We start from the raw sequence: 16,599 nt of genomic DNA, 5'->3' as shown, positions 1-16,599 counted from the left end.
GTGTTATTGTAAATGCTACCTTATCCAGAAATTTTATTTATAGTTGTTTGAAGCTCTTTTATAAGCATGGAATTTATTTTCATACGCTATTTTCTATCAGTCTTGCTAGGCTTTGTATTAAGGTAAAATTTTTATTCTGTAGTTTCTTCTAGCTTTTAAAATATTCATAATCAAATTACATGCAAATAATGAGATTTGGGGTTTTTTCTTTCTAAACTTTACATCTTTTGATGAACAAAAATTAAAATGTATCAAATTTTTTTCTCTCTTTTTTTGTTTTTTTTCAGACGGAGTCTCACTCTGTCACCCAGGCTGGAGTTCAGTGGCGCGATCCCGGCTCACTGCAACCTCCGCCTCCCGGGTTCAAGCGACTCTCGTGCCTCAGCCTCCCAAGTAGCTGGGACTACAGGCGCCCGCGACGACGCCTGGCTAATTTTTCACTTTTTTTTTTTTTTGGAATAGAGACAAGGTTTCGCTATTTTGCTCAGGTTGGTCTATAACAGATACTATTTTATCCTAACAATATGTTTCTAAATGATATTAGTGCCCAAATCAGGATTACCCAGTGATTTTGTTAATACAGGCTTATTGAATCAGAGGGTCTGGGGTGGGGAATTTGCTTAAGTATGCAGTCCCCATACTCGGTGATTCTCATGCAGCCAAACATTTGAGCGCCCCTCACCTAATGTCTCCAAGAACCAGAAGACCAATTAGCATTTTCGTGGGCTTCCGGCCCGATGGTTCCCGTGTTCCCAAAGGGTGTTTGCAGTTTCACGGAACTTTTCACATTCCACTCGGTTTTGTTTTTTTTTTTTTTTTTTTGAGACTCGCTCTGTCGCCCAGGCTGGAGTGCGGTGGCGCGGTCTTGGCTCACTGCAAGCTCCGCCTCCCGGGTTCACGCCATTCTCCTGCCTCAGCCTCCCAAGTAGCTGGGACTACAGGCGCCCGCCACCACGCCCGGCTAATTTTTTGTATTTTTTTTTTTTTTTTAGTAGAGATGGGGGTTTCACCGTGTTAGCCAGGATGGTCTCGATCTCATGACCTTGTGATCCGCCCGCCTCGGCCTCCCAAAGTGCTGGGATTATAGGCGTGAGCCACCGCGCCCCGCCCGGTTTCTTTTTTTTTTTTTTTTTCCAAAAAAAAGGGCGGGGGAGAGTAGTCTGAATTGGGTTATGAGGTCCCCTGGGAGGTACCTCACCTCAGCCATTGAACTCACTTCGCTGGCCGTGAGTCTGTTCCAAGCTCCGGCAAAGGAGGCATCCGCCGGGCCCCTCCCCGAAGGGCGGGGTCCACAGCATCTCCTGCCCAGTCTGACCTCGCACGGAGCCCCATTCTCTGGGAACTCACCTCCCCGAAGCTCAGGGAGAGCCCTGTTAGGGCCGCCTCTGGCCCTAGTCTCAGACCTTCCCAAGGGACATGGGAGTGGAGTGACAGGACGCACTCAGCTCGTGGCCCCACTGATGAGCTTCCCTCCGCCCTATAGGAAAAGGTGGACTCAGTCAGAACTTATAAGATTCCCAAACCCAAAGACATTTCACGTTTATGGTGACTTCCCAGAATACATAGCGACATGCAAATATTGCAGGGCGCCACTCCCCTGTCCCTCACAGCCATCTTCCTGCCAGGGCGCACGCGCGCTGGGTGTTCCCGCCTAGTGACACTAGGCCCGCGATTCCTTGGAGCGGGTTGATGACGTCAGCGTTCGAATTCCATGGCGGCTCGGCGGCGACGGAGCACCGGCGGCGGCAGGGCGAGAGGTTCGGAGCTCAATATCATGGGACGGCATGCGGGGGCGGGGAGTCAGAAAGGAACGATACCACCTACTGTGACCCCCTTCCCCTTCCAGCGCTCTATAACCTGCACTTGGCTACCAAACCAGTTGGGGTGCTAAATTTTGTAAATTTCGGTTTTCAGAGCTTTGGGGATTACATAATTGTGCATAAAGCCTTGCGGAGCTGTAACAGCTAATGTGCCAGTACTGTTGTTAATACCTAATGTCATCCAATTTACAAAAAGTAATTGTAAGGCACACCATTATTTTATACACAACAGAGGATAAGCACTGAAAATGGTGAACTGTGATTGACTGCTTATGTCATCCATTTTAAGATGCATCCCAGTTCCAGAGAGTAAAATGCGAGTCTTAGACCTATTGAGATACGGTATTCTGTGTATAATGTTCTTAAATGCATAGGTCCACCCTATAAATTAGGTACTATTGTACTTCTCTAGAAGTACAGTATTGTGCAATATTCTAATATTGGAGCAAGTGAAGTAGGAAGAGATCAAATACTTCTCCAAGTTTCCACAGAGAAAAGCAGCAGAGCTAGGCTCTAAATTAGGCACAGACCCTTGAGCACTTTACTAACCTTTATCCCATACCGCCTCATGTATGAGGTGGGTATTTGGGGGACATTGGGACACAAGTAAAACAGATAAGCAGGCCTCAGTCCATAAGCTTACAAGACTCCTGGGGCTCCCTTTTGTTTTATTTCATTTGGCTAGAATAGCAATTTAGGAAGAATTACACAGAATCTTACACAAGAGTAGTGTGGTGACAGTTGTTATTGCCTCTGTAAACTTAGAAAATTATCTGAAACCGGCGGGGTGCGGTGGCTCACGCCTGTAATCGCGCACTTTGGGAGGCCGAGGAAGGCAGATCACTTGAGGTCACGAGTTCGAGACCAGCCTGGCCAACATGGTGAAACCCTGTCTCTACTAAAAATACAAAAATTAGCTGGGCATGGCGGTACATGCCTGTAATCCCAGCTACTCGGGAGGCTGAGGCACGAGAATCACTTGAACCCAGGAGGCGGAGGTTGCAGTGAGCCAAGATCGCACCACTGCACTCCAGCCTGGGCGAGAGAGTGAGACTCCACCTCAAAAAAAAAAAAAAAGAAAATTATCTTAAACCATTTCTTTAAAAGATTTTTTTCAATCTTTAAAATCTGCACGTATTCAGGTGTACTCATTCTTTCCTAATTTCCAAATTCTGTAGCATTAAATGAAAGCAAAAGAGTTAATAATGGCAACACGGCTCCAGAAGACTCTTCCCCTGCCAAGAAAACTCGCAGATGCCAGAGACAGGAGTCGAAAAAGATGTCTGTGGCTGGAGGAAAAGCTAATAAGGACAGGACAGAAGACAAGCAAGATGGTATGCCAGGAAGGTCATGGGCCAGCAAAAGGGTCTCTGGTAGGAGTGGATCTGGGGGATGATATCTTGTTATTTCAACTCTTATTTTTTCTTTCTTTCAGGATATAATTAATTTCTCTATCCTTTGGGCATACCACAGCACTAATCTACTGCCTTGAATCTTCATTTTCATGTATTTGAGATGGATTGGGGTCTAAGGAAAGACCAGGATTGGTTGGTCAGGCAGAGTTAATCCTGACAAGTTTCTGTTTAACCACAACAGCTGTTTTTGATTCCCATAAAGTAGTACCTATCTGTCTTTCCTCAGAATCTGTGAAGGCCTTGCTGTTAAAGGGCAAAGCTCCTGTGGACCCAGAGTGTACAGCCAAGGTGGGGAAGGTAAGAGACTCTGGAACCGATCTTCAGTCCATGGATGTCTCAGAGAGCATCCTTTGTTATAAGGACTCCTGTCTGGGATGCTGTTAGTATTCATTTTAGGAACCCTCTCCAAAATATGATGAGTGATTAGTTTTCTCTAATGGCAAGAGATAGGGCTTGGGGTTAATAATCAGGGTATTTTTTAACATGGTGTGTTAGACCATTCTTGCATTGCTATAAAGAAATACCTGAGACTAGGTACTTTATAAGAAAAGAGGTTCCTAGAGGCTGTACAGGAAGCATAGCAGTATCTGCTCCTCAGGAGGCCTTAGGAAGCTTTTATTCATGGCAGAAGGTGAAGCAGGAATAGGCACTTCACATGGCAAAAGCAGGGGAGAGAGAGAGACAGAGAGAAAGGGAGAGAGAGAGATTGGAGAAGATGTCACAGAGAGAGAAAGAGAGAATGGGGGAGGTGTCACACGCTTTTAAACTACCAAATCTTGTGTGAATTCACTCACTATCAAGAGGACAGCAGCAAGACAGTGGTGCTAAACCATTCATGAGAAATCCACTTCCATGACTGAATCACTTCCCACCAGGCCCCACATCCAGTACTGAGGATTACAATTCAGCGTGAGATTTGGGAGGAGACAAATATACAAACAATATCACATGCATACCTTTTGTGGTTGCCATCAGCCTTCTACACCTCATTCTCTTTAAACCAGAAAATGGTATCCTTGTTAAGGGAAAACTGTTTTCTTGTTCTATTGAGAAACTGTACCCTGGAATGGCATGAGTTACTGATGAATGGGGGAAAAAGGAGGCTACCTCTGGAGTAAGTTTTCTTTAACTCAGTTAGAATCTTTTTTTTTTTTTTGAGATGGAGTCTCAGTCACCCAGGCTGGAGTGCAGTGGTGTGATCTCAGCTCACTGCATCCTCCACTTCCTGGGTTCAAGTAATTCTCTTGCCTTAGCCTCCCAAGTAGCTGTGATTACAGGTGCCCACCACCACGCCCAGCCTGGGCTAATTTTTATATTTTTAGTAGAGACGGGGCTTCACCGTGTTGGCCAAGCTGGTCTCGAACGCCTGACCTCAAGTGATCTGCCCACCTCAGCCTCCCGAAATGCTGGGATTGCAGGCGTGAGCCACCATGCGCAGCCTAACTCAGAATCTTTTGTATAGTTAAAGAAAAAAGGAGGCATGTTTTCATTTATAGTAAGGTTACACCCAGGTTACTGGTAGAACATAGGTTTGCAATTCTTTCCTTGGGAGATGAATGTTGATGTTGCTGTAGAATGACAGCTTGAGCCATAAGAAAATTTAAAGCCTCATTTAGGATCTCAGGGCTGAACCTATATTAATGTTGATTTTTTTCTCTGTCTTTCTTTCTAGGCTCATGTGTATTGTGAAGGAAATGATGTCTATGATGTCATGCTAAATCAAGTAAGAGGCAGAAGAGGTGGAACCATTATATTATGAGACCATCTTCTTGATAATTATTGATGATAGCATCCCAGTGCTCAGATCTTTAAAGTCCCTTTTTTTTTTTTTTTAATTTTGTTTTTTCTTTTTGAGATGGAGTCTCACTTCATCTCCCAGGCTGGAGTATAGTGGCACAATCTCAGCTTACTGTAACCTCTGCCTCCCAGATTCAAGCAATTCTCCTGCCTCAGCCTCCCGAGTAGCTGGGGTTACAGGTGTGCACCACCACACCCAGCTAATTTTTTGTATTTTTAGTAGAGACAAGGTTTCGCCACGTTGACCAGGGTCTGGTCTTGAACTCGTGACCTCAAGTGATCCACCCACCTCAGCCTCCCAAAGTGCTGGGATTACCAGGTGTAAGCCACCAGGCCTTGCCTAAAGTCCTTCATATATATATATTTTTATTTTATTTTATTTTTTTTTTTTAAAGAGACAGAGTCTTGCTCTGTCACCCAGGCTGGAGTGCAGTTGGTACAGTCATAGCCCACTGCAACCTTGAACTTCTGGGCTCCAGCAATCCTCCCACCTAAGCTTCCTGAGTAGCTCGGACTTCAGGCGCATGCCATGAAGCCTGACTAATTTTTAAATTTTTTATGAAGATAAGAATCTCGCTATGTTGGATAGGTGGTCTTGAATTCTTGGCCTCAAATGATCCTCCTGCCTTGTCCTCATGAGGCACTGGGATTACAGGGATGAGCCACTGGGACAAGCTGTTTTGCACATTTTCTAAAAAGTTATTGGTCCTTTTCTTACTGGTTTCAAGGAACTTTATATAATATGGAGAAGAGCCTTTTGTCTGTAACATAAACCGCTTATATGTTTTCCAGATTTGTCATTTACCTTTTGGTTTTCCTTATAGTACACTTTGCCAATATTGAAGTTTTAAATTTTTTCTATAGTTAAATTTATTAATTTATTAATTTTTCTTTTTTAAAAAATTTTGGGTTTTTTTTTTTTGGAGACAGTCTTGCTATGTTGCTCAGGTTGGCCTTGAACTTGTGGCCTCGTGTGATCCTCCAACCTCAGCCTCCCCAAGCCCAGCTTTCTTTTTAATCAACCTTTTTCTCTTGTTTGTCTTTGTGGTTTTGAGTAGATAATACATTTGCCTCATTAATATATTTCCTGGATATGACTTCATATTTGAATTTATTGATCCAACAAATTATATATTATATATTATATATATTACAAAAATATATTATATATATTACAACCAATTAGTATTTATTTGTTACTATTTCTTCTACTTAAAATACCACGAGCAAATAGAAAACACCTTAAGGTTGGCCGGGTGCAGTGGCTCACACCTGTAATCCCAGCACTTTGGGAGGCTGAGATGGGCAGATCACCTGAGGTCGGGAGTTCAAGACCAGCCTGACTAATGTAGAGAAATCCCATCTCTACTAAAAATAAAAAATTAGTCGGGTGTGGTGGCACATGCCTGTAATCCCAGCTACTCGGGAGGCTGCGGCACGAGAATTGCTTGAACCCGGGAGACGGAGGTTGCGGTGAGCTGAGATCGCACCATTGCATTCCAGCCCTGGGCAACAAAAGCAAAACTCCTTCTCAAAAAAAAAAAAGGAAAATACCTTAAGGCAGCCAGGTGTGGTGGCTCATGCCTGTCATCCTAGCACTTTCGGAGGCCAAGGCTGGAGAATCACTTCAGGTCAGGAGTTCAAGATCAGCCTGGGCAACGTGGTGAAACCTTGTCTCTACAAAAAAATACAAAAACACCTGGGCATGGGCCAGCTACTTTGGAGGCTGAGGTGGGAGGACTGCTTGAGCCTGGGAGGTTGAGGCTACAGTGAGCTGTGATTGAGCCATTGCACTCCAGCCTGGGTGACAGAGGGAGACCCTATTTCAAAAACAAACAAACAAAAAACATAAAAACATTTACAAAAACTTTTTTTAAAGGAAAAGAAAATATCAAGCTGGGCGTGGTGGCTCATGCCTATAATCCCAGCACTTTGGGAGGCCAAGGTGGGCAGATCACTTGAGTTAGGAGTTCAAGACCAGCCTTGCCAATATGTTGAAACTCCATCTCTACTAAAAATACAAAAAAAATTAGTCTGGTGTGGTGGCGTGTGCCTGTAATCCCAGCTACTAGGGAGGCTGAGGCACAAGAAATTGCTTGAACCTGGGACACAGGTGGCAGTGAGCGGAGATTGCACCACTGCACTCCAGCCTGGGTGACAGAGCAAGACTCCGTCTCAAAAAAAAAAAAAATCTCAGGCTCCTTTTTGTTCTAACATCTAATGACCTTTTTTTTTTCACCAGTGGGCTAAGGTCGTACAATGGCTTTAGAATGTGAGCAAGCAGTAGATAGAGGTAGGAAGGGGCAGCATGCTTAACAAAGAAGAATGCCTCCATATCCAGGGCCCGGCCATACAACATCAGCTGCTATGCCTTATCATGGACTTCTCTCTCTCTTCACTCTGAGTGATTTACTTACAGATACCTCTTTTTAGATACTGGCCATATTCTCTCTCAGTATCTACAAGTCAGGTCAGGTTGGGTATGGGACAGATGTGGCAGTGGTTTTGCGTATCCCTTGTCCCCTCCCATTATTGGCCTGCTCTCAGCTCATTGTCAAATTTCTGCAGCTGACAAACAAAAGCTGTGAGTAGAACTGTCAAGGAGTAAGTCATTTAACAGTTGAGCATAACAGTTTTAGACCTTTGGAGCATCAAAATTGTTTTCATATAGGAAATAATTATTGGGAGTGGATTGGGAGCTGGAAAACATATAGCTTAGAAAATATCTAAATAGGGAGCTGAGGCAGGAAAAAACTGGAGGAGCCATTCAATGTAAGATATTTGAGGTTGGATAGAGGGTTTTAGGAAGCTTCTAGGCTCCCACTTTAATTCCTAAGAATCCAAAGTTTAATGTATAAGCCCTATTTCTTCTTTATGTCTTTAATCTTCCAGGAGTCTAATTTTCTTGCCTGATGCTATGCTTTTCCTTATGGAAATCACTGGCACCTGTGACGAAGGATGAGTCATTGGTTTATGTGATTTCCATTTGCAAAACTCCTTTTTTTTTGTTTTTTGTTTTTGTTGTCACTCAACATAGACCAATCTCCAGTTCAACAACAACAAGTACTATCTAATTCAGCTATTAGAAGATGATGCCCAGAGGAACTTCAGTGTTTGGATGAGATGGGGCCGAGGTAATGATTTTTATTGAGATTTTATGAGTTGGCATTCAGAAAGTCAGAAGCAGCTTAGAGGGTGGCCAAAGGATTCTCTGGGTTTAAATTGGGTCAGTAAAGGCCTGAAGTCTGGGAGAGGCTTAGGAATCAAGTTGAGCATCTTGAAGTTGGGGAATGGCAGGCATCCTCCTTAGAGTTCCCACTGGAAAAACTAAGAGCAGCCCATTGAGGCTGAAAACTCTTCTATAGTTGAACTGCTAGTAGTGCTCATAGACTATGGCAGTTAGCAGGTAACTTGTATCAACATGATTAGTTCCCTAAATCCTTTCACCTTTCCCTTCTCCCTTTCCTGCCTGTTTGTCAGATGTTAAGCAGAGAGATCTTGGAGAGCTGGCCTGTTACTATCTTACGTGTGGCATTTACTTTGCAGTTGGGAAAATGGGACAGCACAGCCTGGTGGCTTGTTCAGGCAATCTCAACAAGGCTAAGGAAATCTTTCAGAAGAAGTGAGTGCTGAAAAGTGACTATAAAAAAATACACCCTCCTCTTCTTAGATGTATCTTCTCTCAGAATTTTTTTTTTGACAGTTTCACTCTTGTTGCCTAGGCTGGAGTGCAATGGCACGATCTCAACTCACTGCAACCTCCACCTCCTGGGTTTAAGCGATTCTCCTGCCTCAGCCTCCTGAGTAGCTGGGATTACAGACGCCCACCACCACGCCCAGCTAATTTTTGTATTTTTAATAGAGATGGGGTTTCGCCATGTTGGCCAGGCTGGTCTCGAACTCCTGACCTCAGGTGATCCGCCCGCCTCAGCCTCCCAAAGTGCGGAATTACAGGCGTGAGCCACCGTGCCCTCCCTTCTCTGAGAATTTTATAAGTGTGTGGCTTATAAAAAACTTTTCGTTTTATAGGTGTGATTTGGCCTAAATGTTAATGTCTTTTCACCCTGACATTCTGTTGTTGAAACACCAAACTGCATCCTTAGTGATTAAATCAAACTAATACCTTGAAGGTCACTAAAAACAGAAGAATCTAATATATTTAACACATGACCGACAAATTTAGGAAATTTGGGATAAGTGGAGACTATCCTGGGGTAGATAATATTCAACTAGGGGCTGAGCATGGTGGCTCACGCCTGTAATCCCAGCACTTTGGGAGGCTGAGGCGGGAGGATTGCTTGAAGCTAGGAGTTTGAGACCAGCCTGGGCAACAAAGCGAGACCCCTGACTCTCCCAAAAAAAAAGAAAAAAAGAGGATATTCAGTTAGAGTTTTTAAAACTATGATATAGATGAAGAACTTTCTGGAGAATTGGGGAACATGTTTCTTTCAAGGAAAGGGATTAGATGGATATCTTTTGTTTGAAATCGCAATGGCTTTTGTGGTGTTTGGGAAGGACAAGCATTGCTTTTCCCATTTTTTAAATTCCATTTGTCTCCAGAGCTTTTTTGTCCATTTAGTGTCCTCATTTAGAATTAGACTAATTTTGATTTATGGAAAGTTGATGTGTAAAGGAGCTCAGTGCTGGAAAATAAATTCTTTGGAGATTTTCTGTCTAAGGAAACAGTTGTAAGTCCATCTTCATAGTAGACTTTTATTTGTAAGGTTTTCTTACACCTTGGACTCTACAGATTCCTTGACAAAACGAAAAACAATTGGGAAGATCGAGAAAAGTTTGAGAAGGTGCCTGGAAAATATGATATGCTACAGATGGACTATGCCACCAATACTCAGGTAACTCTCACTATACTTTTTGAAAGAAACCCATCTTCTTTTTTCATTTTATTTGTTAGAGGCAAAATTGTGCTCTGTTGCCCAGGCTGGGTGGCACAATCATGGCTCACTGCAGCCTCAAGATCCCTAGGCTCAAGTGATCCTCCCACCTCAGCCTCCTCAGTATCAGGAACTACAGGCATGTGCCACTCTGCCCAGCTGATTTTTTTTTTTTTTTTTTTTTTTTTTTTTTTAAAGATGAGGTTTCACTATGTTGTCCAGGCTGGTCTCGAATTCCTGGGCTCAAGTAGTCCTCTTGTCTTGGCCTCCCAAAGTCTTGAGATTACAGGCATGAGGCACCACACCTACTCCTGTTTCTTCTTACTCAAGGTAAAGCAGAATAGCTTAGATCATTCCTAGACTGGGACAGGCCAGGATATCTTGAGTCCTTTCTACTTCTCACCTCAGGGGTGCTCTCACTGATCTTTGTAATCCCTAAGGGACAGTAAGAATGAGGACAGAATATGCCTTTCTAGTCGCGGCTCTGTTATTTACTAAGGCTTTTTTTTTTTTTTTTTTTGAGATAGAGTTTCATTCTTGTTGCCCAGGTTGGAGTGCAATGGCTCAGTCTCAGCTCACTGCAACCTCCAGCTCCCGGGTTCAAGCGATTCTCCTGCCTCAGCCTCTCAGGTAGCTGGGATTACAGGTGCCCGCCACTATGCCCAGCTAATTTTTTTTGTATTTTTAGTAGAGACAGGGTTTCACCATGTTGGCCAGTCTGGTCTTGAACTCTGACCTTGGGTGATCTACCTGCCTCAGCTTCCCAAAGTGCTGGGATTACAGGCGTGAGCCACCACGCCCGGCCTACTAAGGTTCTTATAAAATCTTAGGCCCTATTTCCAGAAGTTTATTGTTGTTTTCATTTTTTTGTTTTTGTTTTTTTTTTTTTTTTTTTGAGACAGAGTCTCGCTCTGTCGCCCAGGCTGGAGTGCAGTGGCACGATCTCGGCTCACTGCAGGCTCCGCCTCCGGGTTCACACCATTCTCCTGCCTCAGCCTCCCGAGTAGCTGGGACTACAGGCGCCTGTCACCACGCCCGGCTAATTTTTTTTTTGTATTTTTAGTAGAGACGGAGTTTCACCATGTTAGCCAGGATGGTCCCAATCTCCTGACCTCATGATCCGCCCGTCTTGGCCTCCCAAAGTGCTGGGATTACAGGCATGAGCCACCGTGCCTGGCCCGAGAAGTTTATTGTTATGGACCAAGAGAGGAGTGATAAAAAATCAAACTGATTAAACAATTACATTTAAATTTGTTTTCACTTCTGGATATATACCACCATAAAAAATTTAATTTAGATAAACTGAGGTATACCAGTATGCTGAAACTGTCCTGAAACAGTCACATATCCAAAAAGATGGAGAAGTTTTAGTCTTTTTTAAGATGGGAAGATCTGAGACATAATAGCTATCTTTACACACTGACGTAATGAGGAAAGCCTTTTTTTCTAGACTTATTCTGAGTTGTAAAATGTGGGAGGCAGAACTAGTATGGTCAACCGTCTATATCCATGGATTCAGTGAACTGAGAATTAAAAATATTTGAAAAATTGCTTCTGTACTGAACCTGTACAGCCTTTTTTTCCTTGCTTGTCATTATTCCCTAGACAATGCAATATAAAAACTTTACAAAGCATTTACATTGTATAATACTGGGTGTTATAAGGAATCTAGAGATGATTTCTTAGATTTTCTTTTGTTTTGTTTGTTTTTTGCTATAGGATGAAGAGGAAACAAAGAAAGAGGAATCTCTTAAATCTCCCTTGAAGCCAGAGTCACAGCTAGATCTTCGGGTGCAAGAGTTAATAAAGTTGATCTGTAATGTTCAGGCCATGGAAGAAATGATGATGGAAATGAAGTATAATACCAAGAAAGCCCCACTTGGTAGGACTTCACATTTTCTTCTGCATTCTCTCCTCATAATTCCTAGTTCCTTTAATGGATGTTTTATTATCATTATGATTTAAAGCTTGCTCATAGTACTGAATGAAGAAAATGGAATTTGGGGTGACAGGTTGTATGGAGGGAGGAGGAACTATTTTGAAAGTTGAGGCTGGGTGTGGTGGGTCATGCCTATAATCCCAACACTTTGGGAGGCCAAGGCAGGTGGATTTCTTGAGCCCAGGAGTTTGAAACTAGCCTGGGCAACATGGTGAGACCCTGTCTCTACTAAAAATAGAAAAATTAGCCAGGCATGGTGGTGTGTGCCTGTGATCCAGCTACTTGGGAAGCTGAGGTGGGAGGATCACCCGAGCCCAGGAGGTTGAGCTGCATTTAGCTGTGTTCGTGCCACAGCACTCAGCCTGGGCAACAGGAGTGAGACCCCATCTCAAGAAAAGAAAAAAAAGTTGAAAGATGAAAGTCTTTTTTAGGGAAGGACGTTAAGTACAGTTCACTAGATGGGATCCTAGTTTGGAGTCTGATCTCTGACTGGGCCTTTAGGGAAGCTGACAGTGGCACAAATCAAGGCAGGTTACCAGTCTCTTAAGAAGATTGAGGATTGTATTCGGTCTGGCCAGCATGGACGAGCTCTCATGGAAGCATGCAATGAATTCTACACCAGGATTCCGCATAACTTTGGGTAAGGCCTGTGCTGTTACTTCACTTTGTTCTTCTACCTATACATATCCCCTGTATCCATCAGCAGCAGCTATACTCTTTTAAATCTTTTATTCCTAAGAAAATGATCGTCTTGAATAGATACAGAAACAATGATATATAGGTAGCCTATTTAATCAGCTTACAAATATGGGATGCAATCTCCCGGCTTGACCACAGCCATATTCTCTGACAAAGTGGAAGTTACCAACCCAAGAGAGAATGGATCTAGCTATCCAACCACCAAGTAAAACACCTTCAGGCATATCACCCCATTTTCCTATTTGAGGTAACTAAAGCCACACAAACACCATTTCTGTGAACTCAAGTGACATTAGATAGACAAAATAACATTTTACATTTGTTGATTCTGTTTTCTGGTTTTCATCCGATTTCTATTTCTTTTATTGCTTTATAGAGCCCCATGACCTAGACATAACCCTGAGTGGTCAACAGGTCTACCTGTGCTTCTAGATAGAACTGTATCCAACTCTTCCCTGTTGATATCAATATAACTTATTTTTAAATGATTTTATAAAAAATAATTTTAACTCTAGTCTCAAAAGTCAAAATCCACATAGTTCATCTTATACCGAGTATATATTTAATAATATTTTATATATTTGGAAGTTAAGGTCTCTCTCTCAAATGGAAAACCTGTTTCTCATACCTGCTTTCTAAAGGATCTATCTGTCATTTTCTATTTTTAGTCATGTGCCTTTTAGCCACATGTCAGAAAGCTCATTATGAGTTATATCTCTGTTCTTAGACTCCGTACTCCTCCACTAATCCGGACACAGAAGGAACTGTCAGAAAAAATACAATTACTAGAGGTGAGATATGTATGAATTGAGAAGTATTATATCCCTTATACCAGTGTCCTCCCACATTGATTCTATATCTCATCTTCTCAGGCTTTGGGAGACATTGAAATTGCTATTAAGCTGGTGAAAACAGAGCTACAAAGCCCAGAACACCCATTGGACCAACACTATAGAAACCTACATTGTGCCTTGCGCCCTCTTGACCATGAAAGTTATGAGTTCAAAGTAAGAAAAATGATCATTTATTTTCATACTCTTGCACTCTTAACCACCTCCCCCATCCCACTGTTCTCTAACTACTTCTGGTCAAGAGCAAATTGTCAATTAGGGCAGACTTTTTATGTACTAGGGATTTGGGAAGGCCAAGCTTTTCCTAGCTGCCTTGTAAGACTGTTTGGGAGCAGAAAGGTCTGCCAAGTTATATCAGAATCCCCAAATTCTTCAGTTCAGCTCAGTCTCTTTTAGAGTCCACATCGGCCTTTTTGTCTTATTTTTCACAGGTGATTTCCCAGTACCTACAATCTACCCATGCTCCCACACACAGCGACTATACCATGACCTTGCTGGATTTGTTTGAAGTGGAGAAGGAGGGTGAGAAAGAAGCCTTCAGAGAGGACCTTCATAACAGGTCTGAGTCTAGCTTTGGGTTTGGAAAGACACTCCTTGCCCAAAAGTACAGCTATAGAACTTATAAGAGGGAGTCAGAGGAAGGTGTTGACTTTTTTATGCTTATGGCCTATCTGTGCAGAACAACAGAGTACAATAATAATTGGCTTTTCCTTAGGATGCTTCTATGGCATGGTTCCAGGCTGAGTAACTGGGTGGGAATCTTGAGCCATGGGCTTCGAATTGCCCCACCTGAAGCTCCCATCACAGGTTACATGGTGAGTGAAATTGAACTCTGGGAGGAGCACAGGGGAAAAGGATACAGTAATGTTCTCGGTGCTTTTTTTCCTAGGTTAGGATTAGGTGGTTCCCCTCCCCAAGAGTTAAGCCAGCTCACTGATAACCTTGTCATCTCTTACTGTGTCCCTCTTTCTTTAAATTCCTAAAGATACCTCAGCTTTCCCTCAGAAGGCAGAAATTCACAGGTCCTTCTACCCTCTCTAGAACAGCATTGTGAGGGGAAATGGAGAAGGGTCTATATTGTGTTTAAGGGAATAGAAAAACAGGGTCAGTGGTATGCACCTTCTCTCTAACACAGTGGGTTAGAAGCTGACCTTGGTATTCATTTATATATTTCAGTTTGGGAAAGGAATCTACTTTGCTGACATGTCTTCCAAGAGTGCCAATTACTGCTTTGCCTCTCGCCTAAAGAATACAGGACTGCTGCTCTTATCAGAGGTGAGGCAGGAGTATGTCTGTGATCTCTAGTTTATTAATTCCAGGTTTTTTCCAGTGAGAAAAGTTTGACCCCAGAACCAAGAGGTTTACCTGGGATAGCTTGAGAGAGGACCAAGTACAATTTCTAGTACATTGGATTCCTCTGCTGGAGTAGGGGAAAAAAAGTACTGATGGGATTTTGTGTTTGGCTTTGGAGCCATCTAATTCTTAGTAGGATATGGGCATTCAAAGATTTTTTGCTTTGCAGGTAGCTCTAGGTCAGTGTAATGAACTACTAGAGGCCAGTCCTAAGGCCGAAGGATTGCTTCAAGGTAAACATAGCACCAAGGGGCTGGGCAAGATGGCTCCCAGTTCTGCCCACTTCGTCACCCTGTAAGTACTCAGAACCAGGAGGACTAGAAGACTCCTTTTGGCCAGATAAGACTACGTTCTCTATTGCAGCTTCTGAACCAGAGACTGATGTTGACACACTTTTTTTCCATTTGGCAGGAATGGGAGTACAGTGCCATTAGGACCAGCAAGTGACACAGGAATTCTGAATCCAGATGGTTATACCCTCAACTACAATGAATATATTGTCTATAACCCCAACCAGGTCCGTATGCGGTACCTTTTAAAGGTTCAGTTTAATTTCCTTCAGCTGTGGTGAATATTGATATTAAATAAACCAGAGATCTGATCTTTAAGCAAGAAAATAAGCAGTGTTGTACTTGTGAATTTTGTGATATTTTATGTAATAAAAACTGTACAAGTCTCTACCACTGGCTTCTTTGGGCTTTATTTCTCCAAGAACTTATTTCTTCTGACATTAGTAGATCTCCATTTCCAGGACAGAAATTACTCATTGCTCTGAGGGTTATTCAGTATCCTGTTCTTAGTGGCATCTGTGCATTGAGGGACACTAATGGGGGCGCTAATGCTTTTACCTGTTCAGTTTTTCTGCAAACTGGAATTTGTTGAGTATTATCACAGGAAGGGTAGAGGCAACAAAGGCTAAGTTGTGTTTTTCTTTCCCATGCATATGTATTCACTTGCCTTTTTCAAATTTATCCACTGCAGCCTAGGTCTCCCACTACTCAACATCCTAGGACTCATCACATGTCCAAAAATTTGGGAAGCCCTTGGAGGACTGTCACTAAGCCTGAATACATCTTGAGGAGGAAAGGAAAAAAGTGGAATGAGTTTTTACATACCCTGCTCCAACTAAGAAGTACTAAAGTTCAGGTCAGATCCTGATATGGTTAGGCTTTGTGTCCCCACCCAAATCTCATCTTGAACTGTAATCCCCAGAATCCCCACGTTTTAAGGGAGAGACCAGGTGGAGGTAACTGAATCATGGGGGCGGTTTCCCCCATGCTGTTCTTATGATAGTGAGTTAGTTCTCACAAGATCTGATGGTTTTCTAAGGGGCTCTTCCTACTTCGCTCGGCACTTCTCCTTCCTGCCACCCTGTGAAGAAGGGCTTCCCCTTCACCTTCCTCTATCATTGTAAATTTCCTGAGGCCTCCTCAGCCATGGTGAACTGTGAGTCAAACCTCTTTCCTTTATAAATTACCCAGTCTCAGGCAGTTCCTTATAGCAGTACGAAAACAGACTAATACAGATCCAAAGACTTCCTGATTGTATTTAAACACACAACACAGATAAACAACACACTCCTTAAGTAACACAGAAGTTTGTTTAAATTTATCCTGTAACTTTTTAGAAACCAGATATCTATCAAAATTTGAAAATGTTCATGCCCTGTTGACCTAAAACTTACAGATACATATGTTTGCATAGATATCACTGAGGCATTGGTGTACACAAAAAGATCCATAGATAAGGAACTAGTCAAATGTATCTACTCATTGAAGTAACCTGCTATTAAAACTGAAGTAGACTGCATACTTTTCCAAAGAATAGAAGAGA

General features: G+C 42.7%; 1 protein-coding gene across 8 annotated transcripts; it reads left to right on the top strand.

Moving 5' to 3' along the window:
- Positions 1-1,622: 1,622 nt before the first annotated feature.
- PARP2 (poly(ADP-ribose) polymerase 2) lies at positions 1,623-15,446 on the top strand. Of its 8 annotated transcripts, none has more exons than XM_032179438.2 (16): positions 1,623-1,757; positions 2,999-3,193; positions 3,462-3,532; positions 4,908-4,958; positions 8,070-8,166; positions 8,513-8,654; positions 9,783-9,885; positions 11,644-11,806; positions 12,365-12,503; positions 13,290-13,353; positions 13,435-13,569; positions 13,845-13,972; positions 14,129-14,228; positions 14,590-14,688; positions 14,936-15,060; positions 15,178-15,446. In XM_032179438.2, exons 1-16 carry the CDS (start codon positions 1,712-1,714, stop codon positions 15,335-15,337), a joined length of 1,818 nt encoding a protein of 605 aa, XP_032035329.1. In that variant the 5' UTR covers positions 1,623-1,711; the 3' UTR covers positions 15,338-15,446. The 8 variants fall into 8 exon arrangements, with proteins under 8 accessions (XP_032035329.1, XP_032035333.1, XP_032035331.1 ...); XM_032179439.2 differs by having other exon boundaries at positions 1,665-1,757; positions 2,999-3,154; XM_032179441.2 differs by having other exon boundaries at positions 1,666-1,757; positions 8,579-8,654.
- The last annotated feature ends 1,153 nt before the right edge of the window (positions 15,447-16,599 follow it).

Source organism: Hylobates moloch, unplaced genomic scaffold, assembly GCF_009828535.3.
Source record: "Hylobates moloch isolate HMO894 unplaced genomic scaffold, HMol_V3 SCAFFOLD_16, whole genome shotgun sequence".
Lineage (NCBI taxonomy): Eukaryota > Metazoa > Chordata > Mammalia > Primates > Hylobatidae > Hylobates > Hylobates moloch.
This window is presented reverse-complemented; position numbering and strand designations above follow the sequence as displayed.

Excerpts from the sequence above, each read along its gene's own strand:
- PARP2 (XM_032179438.2), top strand. The coding sequence starts at position 1,712 with ATGGCGGCTCGGCGGCGACGGAGCACCGGCGGCGGCAGGGCGAGAG. Across the intron at positions 13,354-13,434 it reads AAAAAATACAATTACTAGAG|GCTTTGGGAGACATTGAAAT; the intron begins GTGAGATATGTA and ends TCATCTTCTCAG. Across the intron at positions 14,229-14,589 it reads CTCCCATCACAGGTTACATG|TTTGGGAAAGGAATCTACTT; the intron begins GTGAGTGAAATT and ends TATATATTTCAG.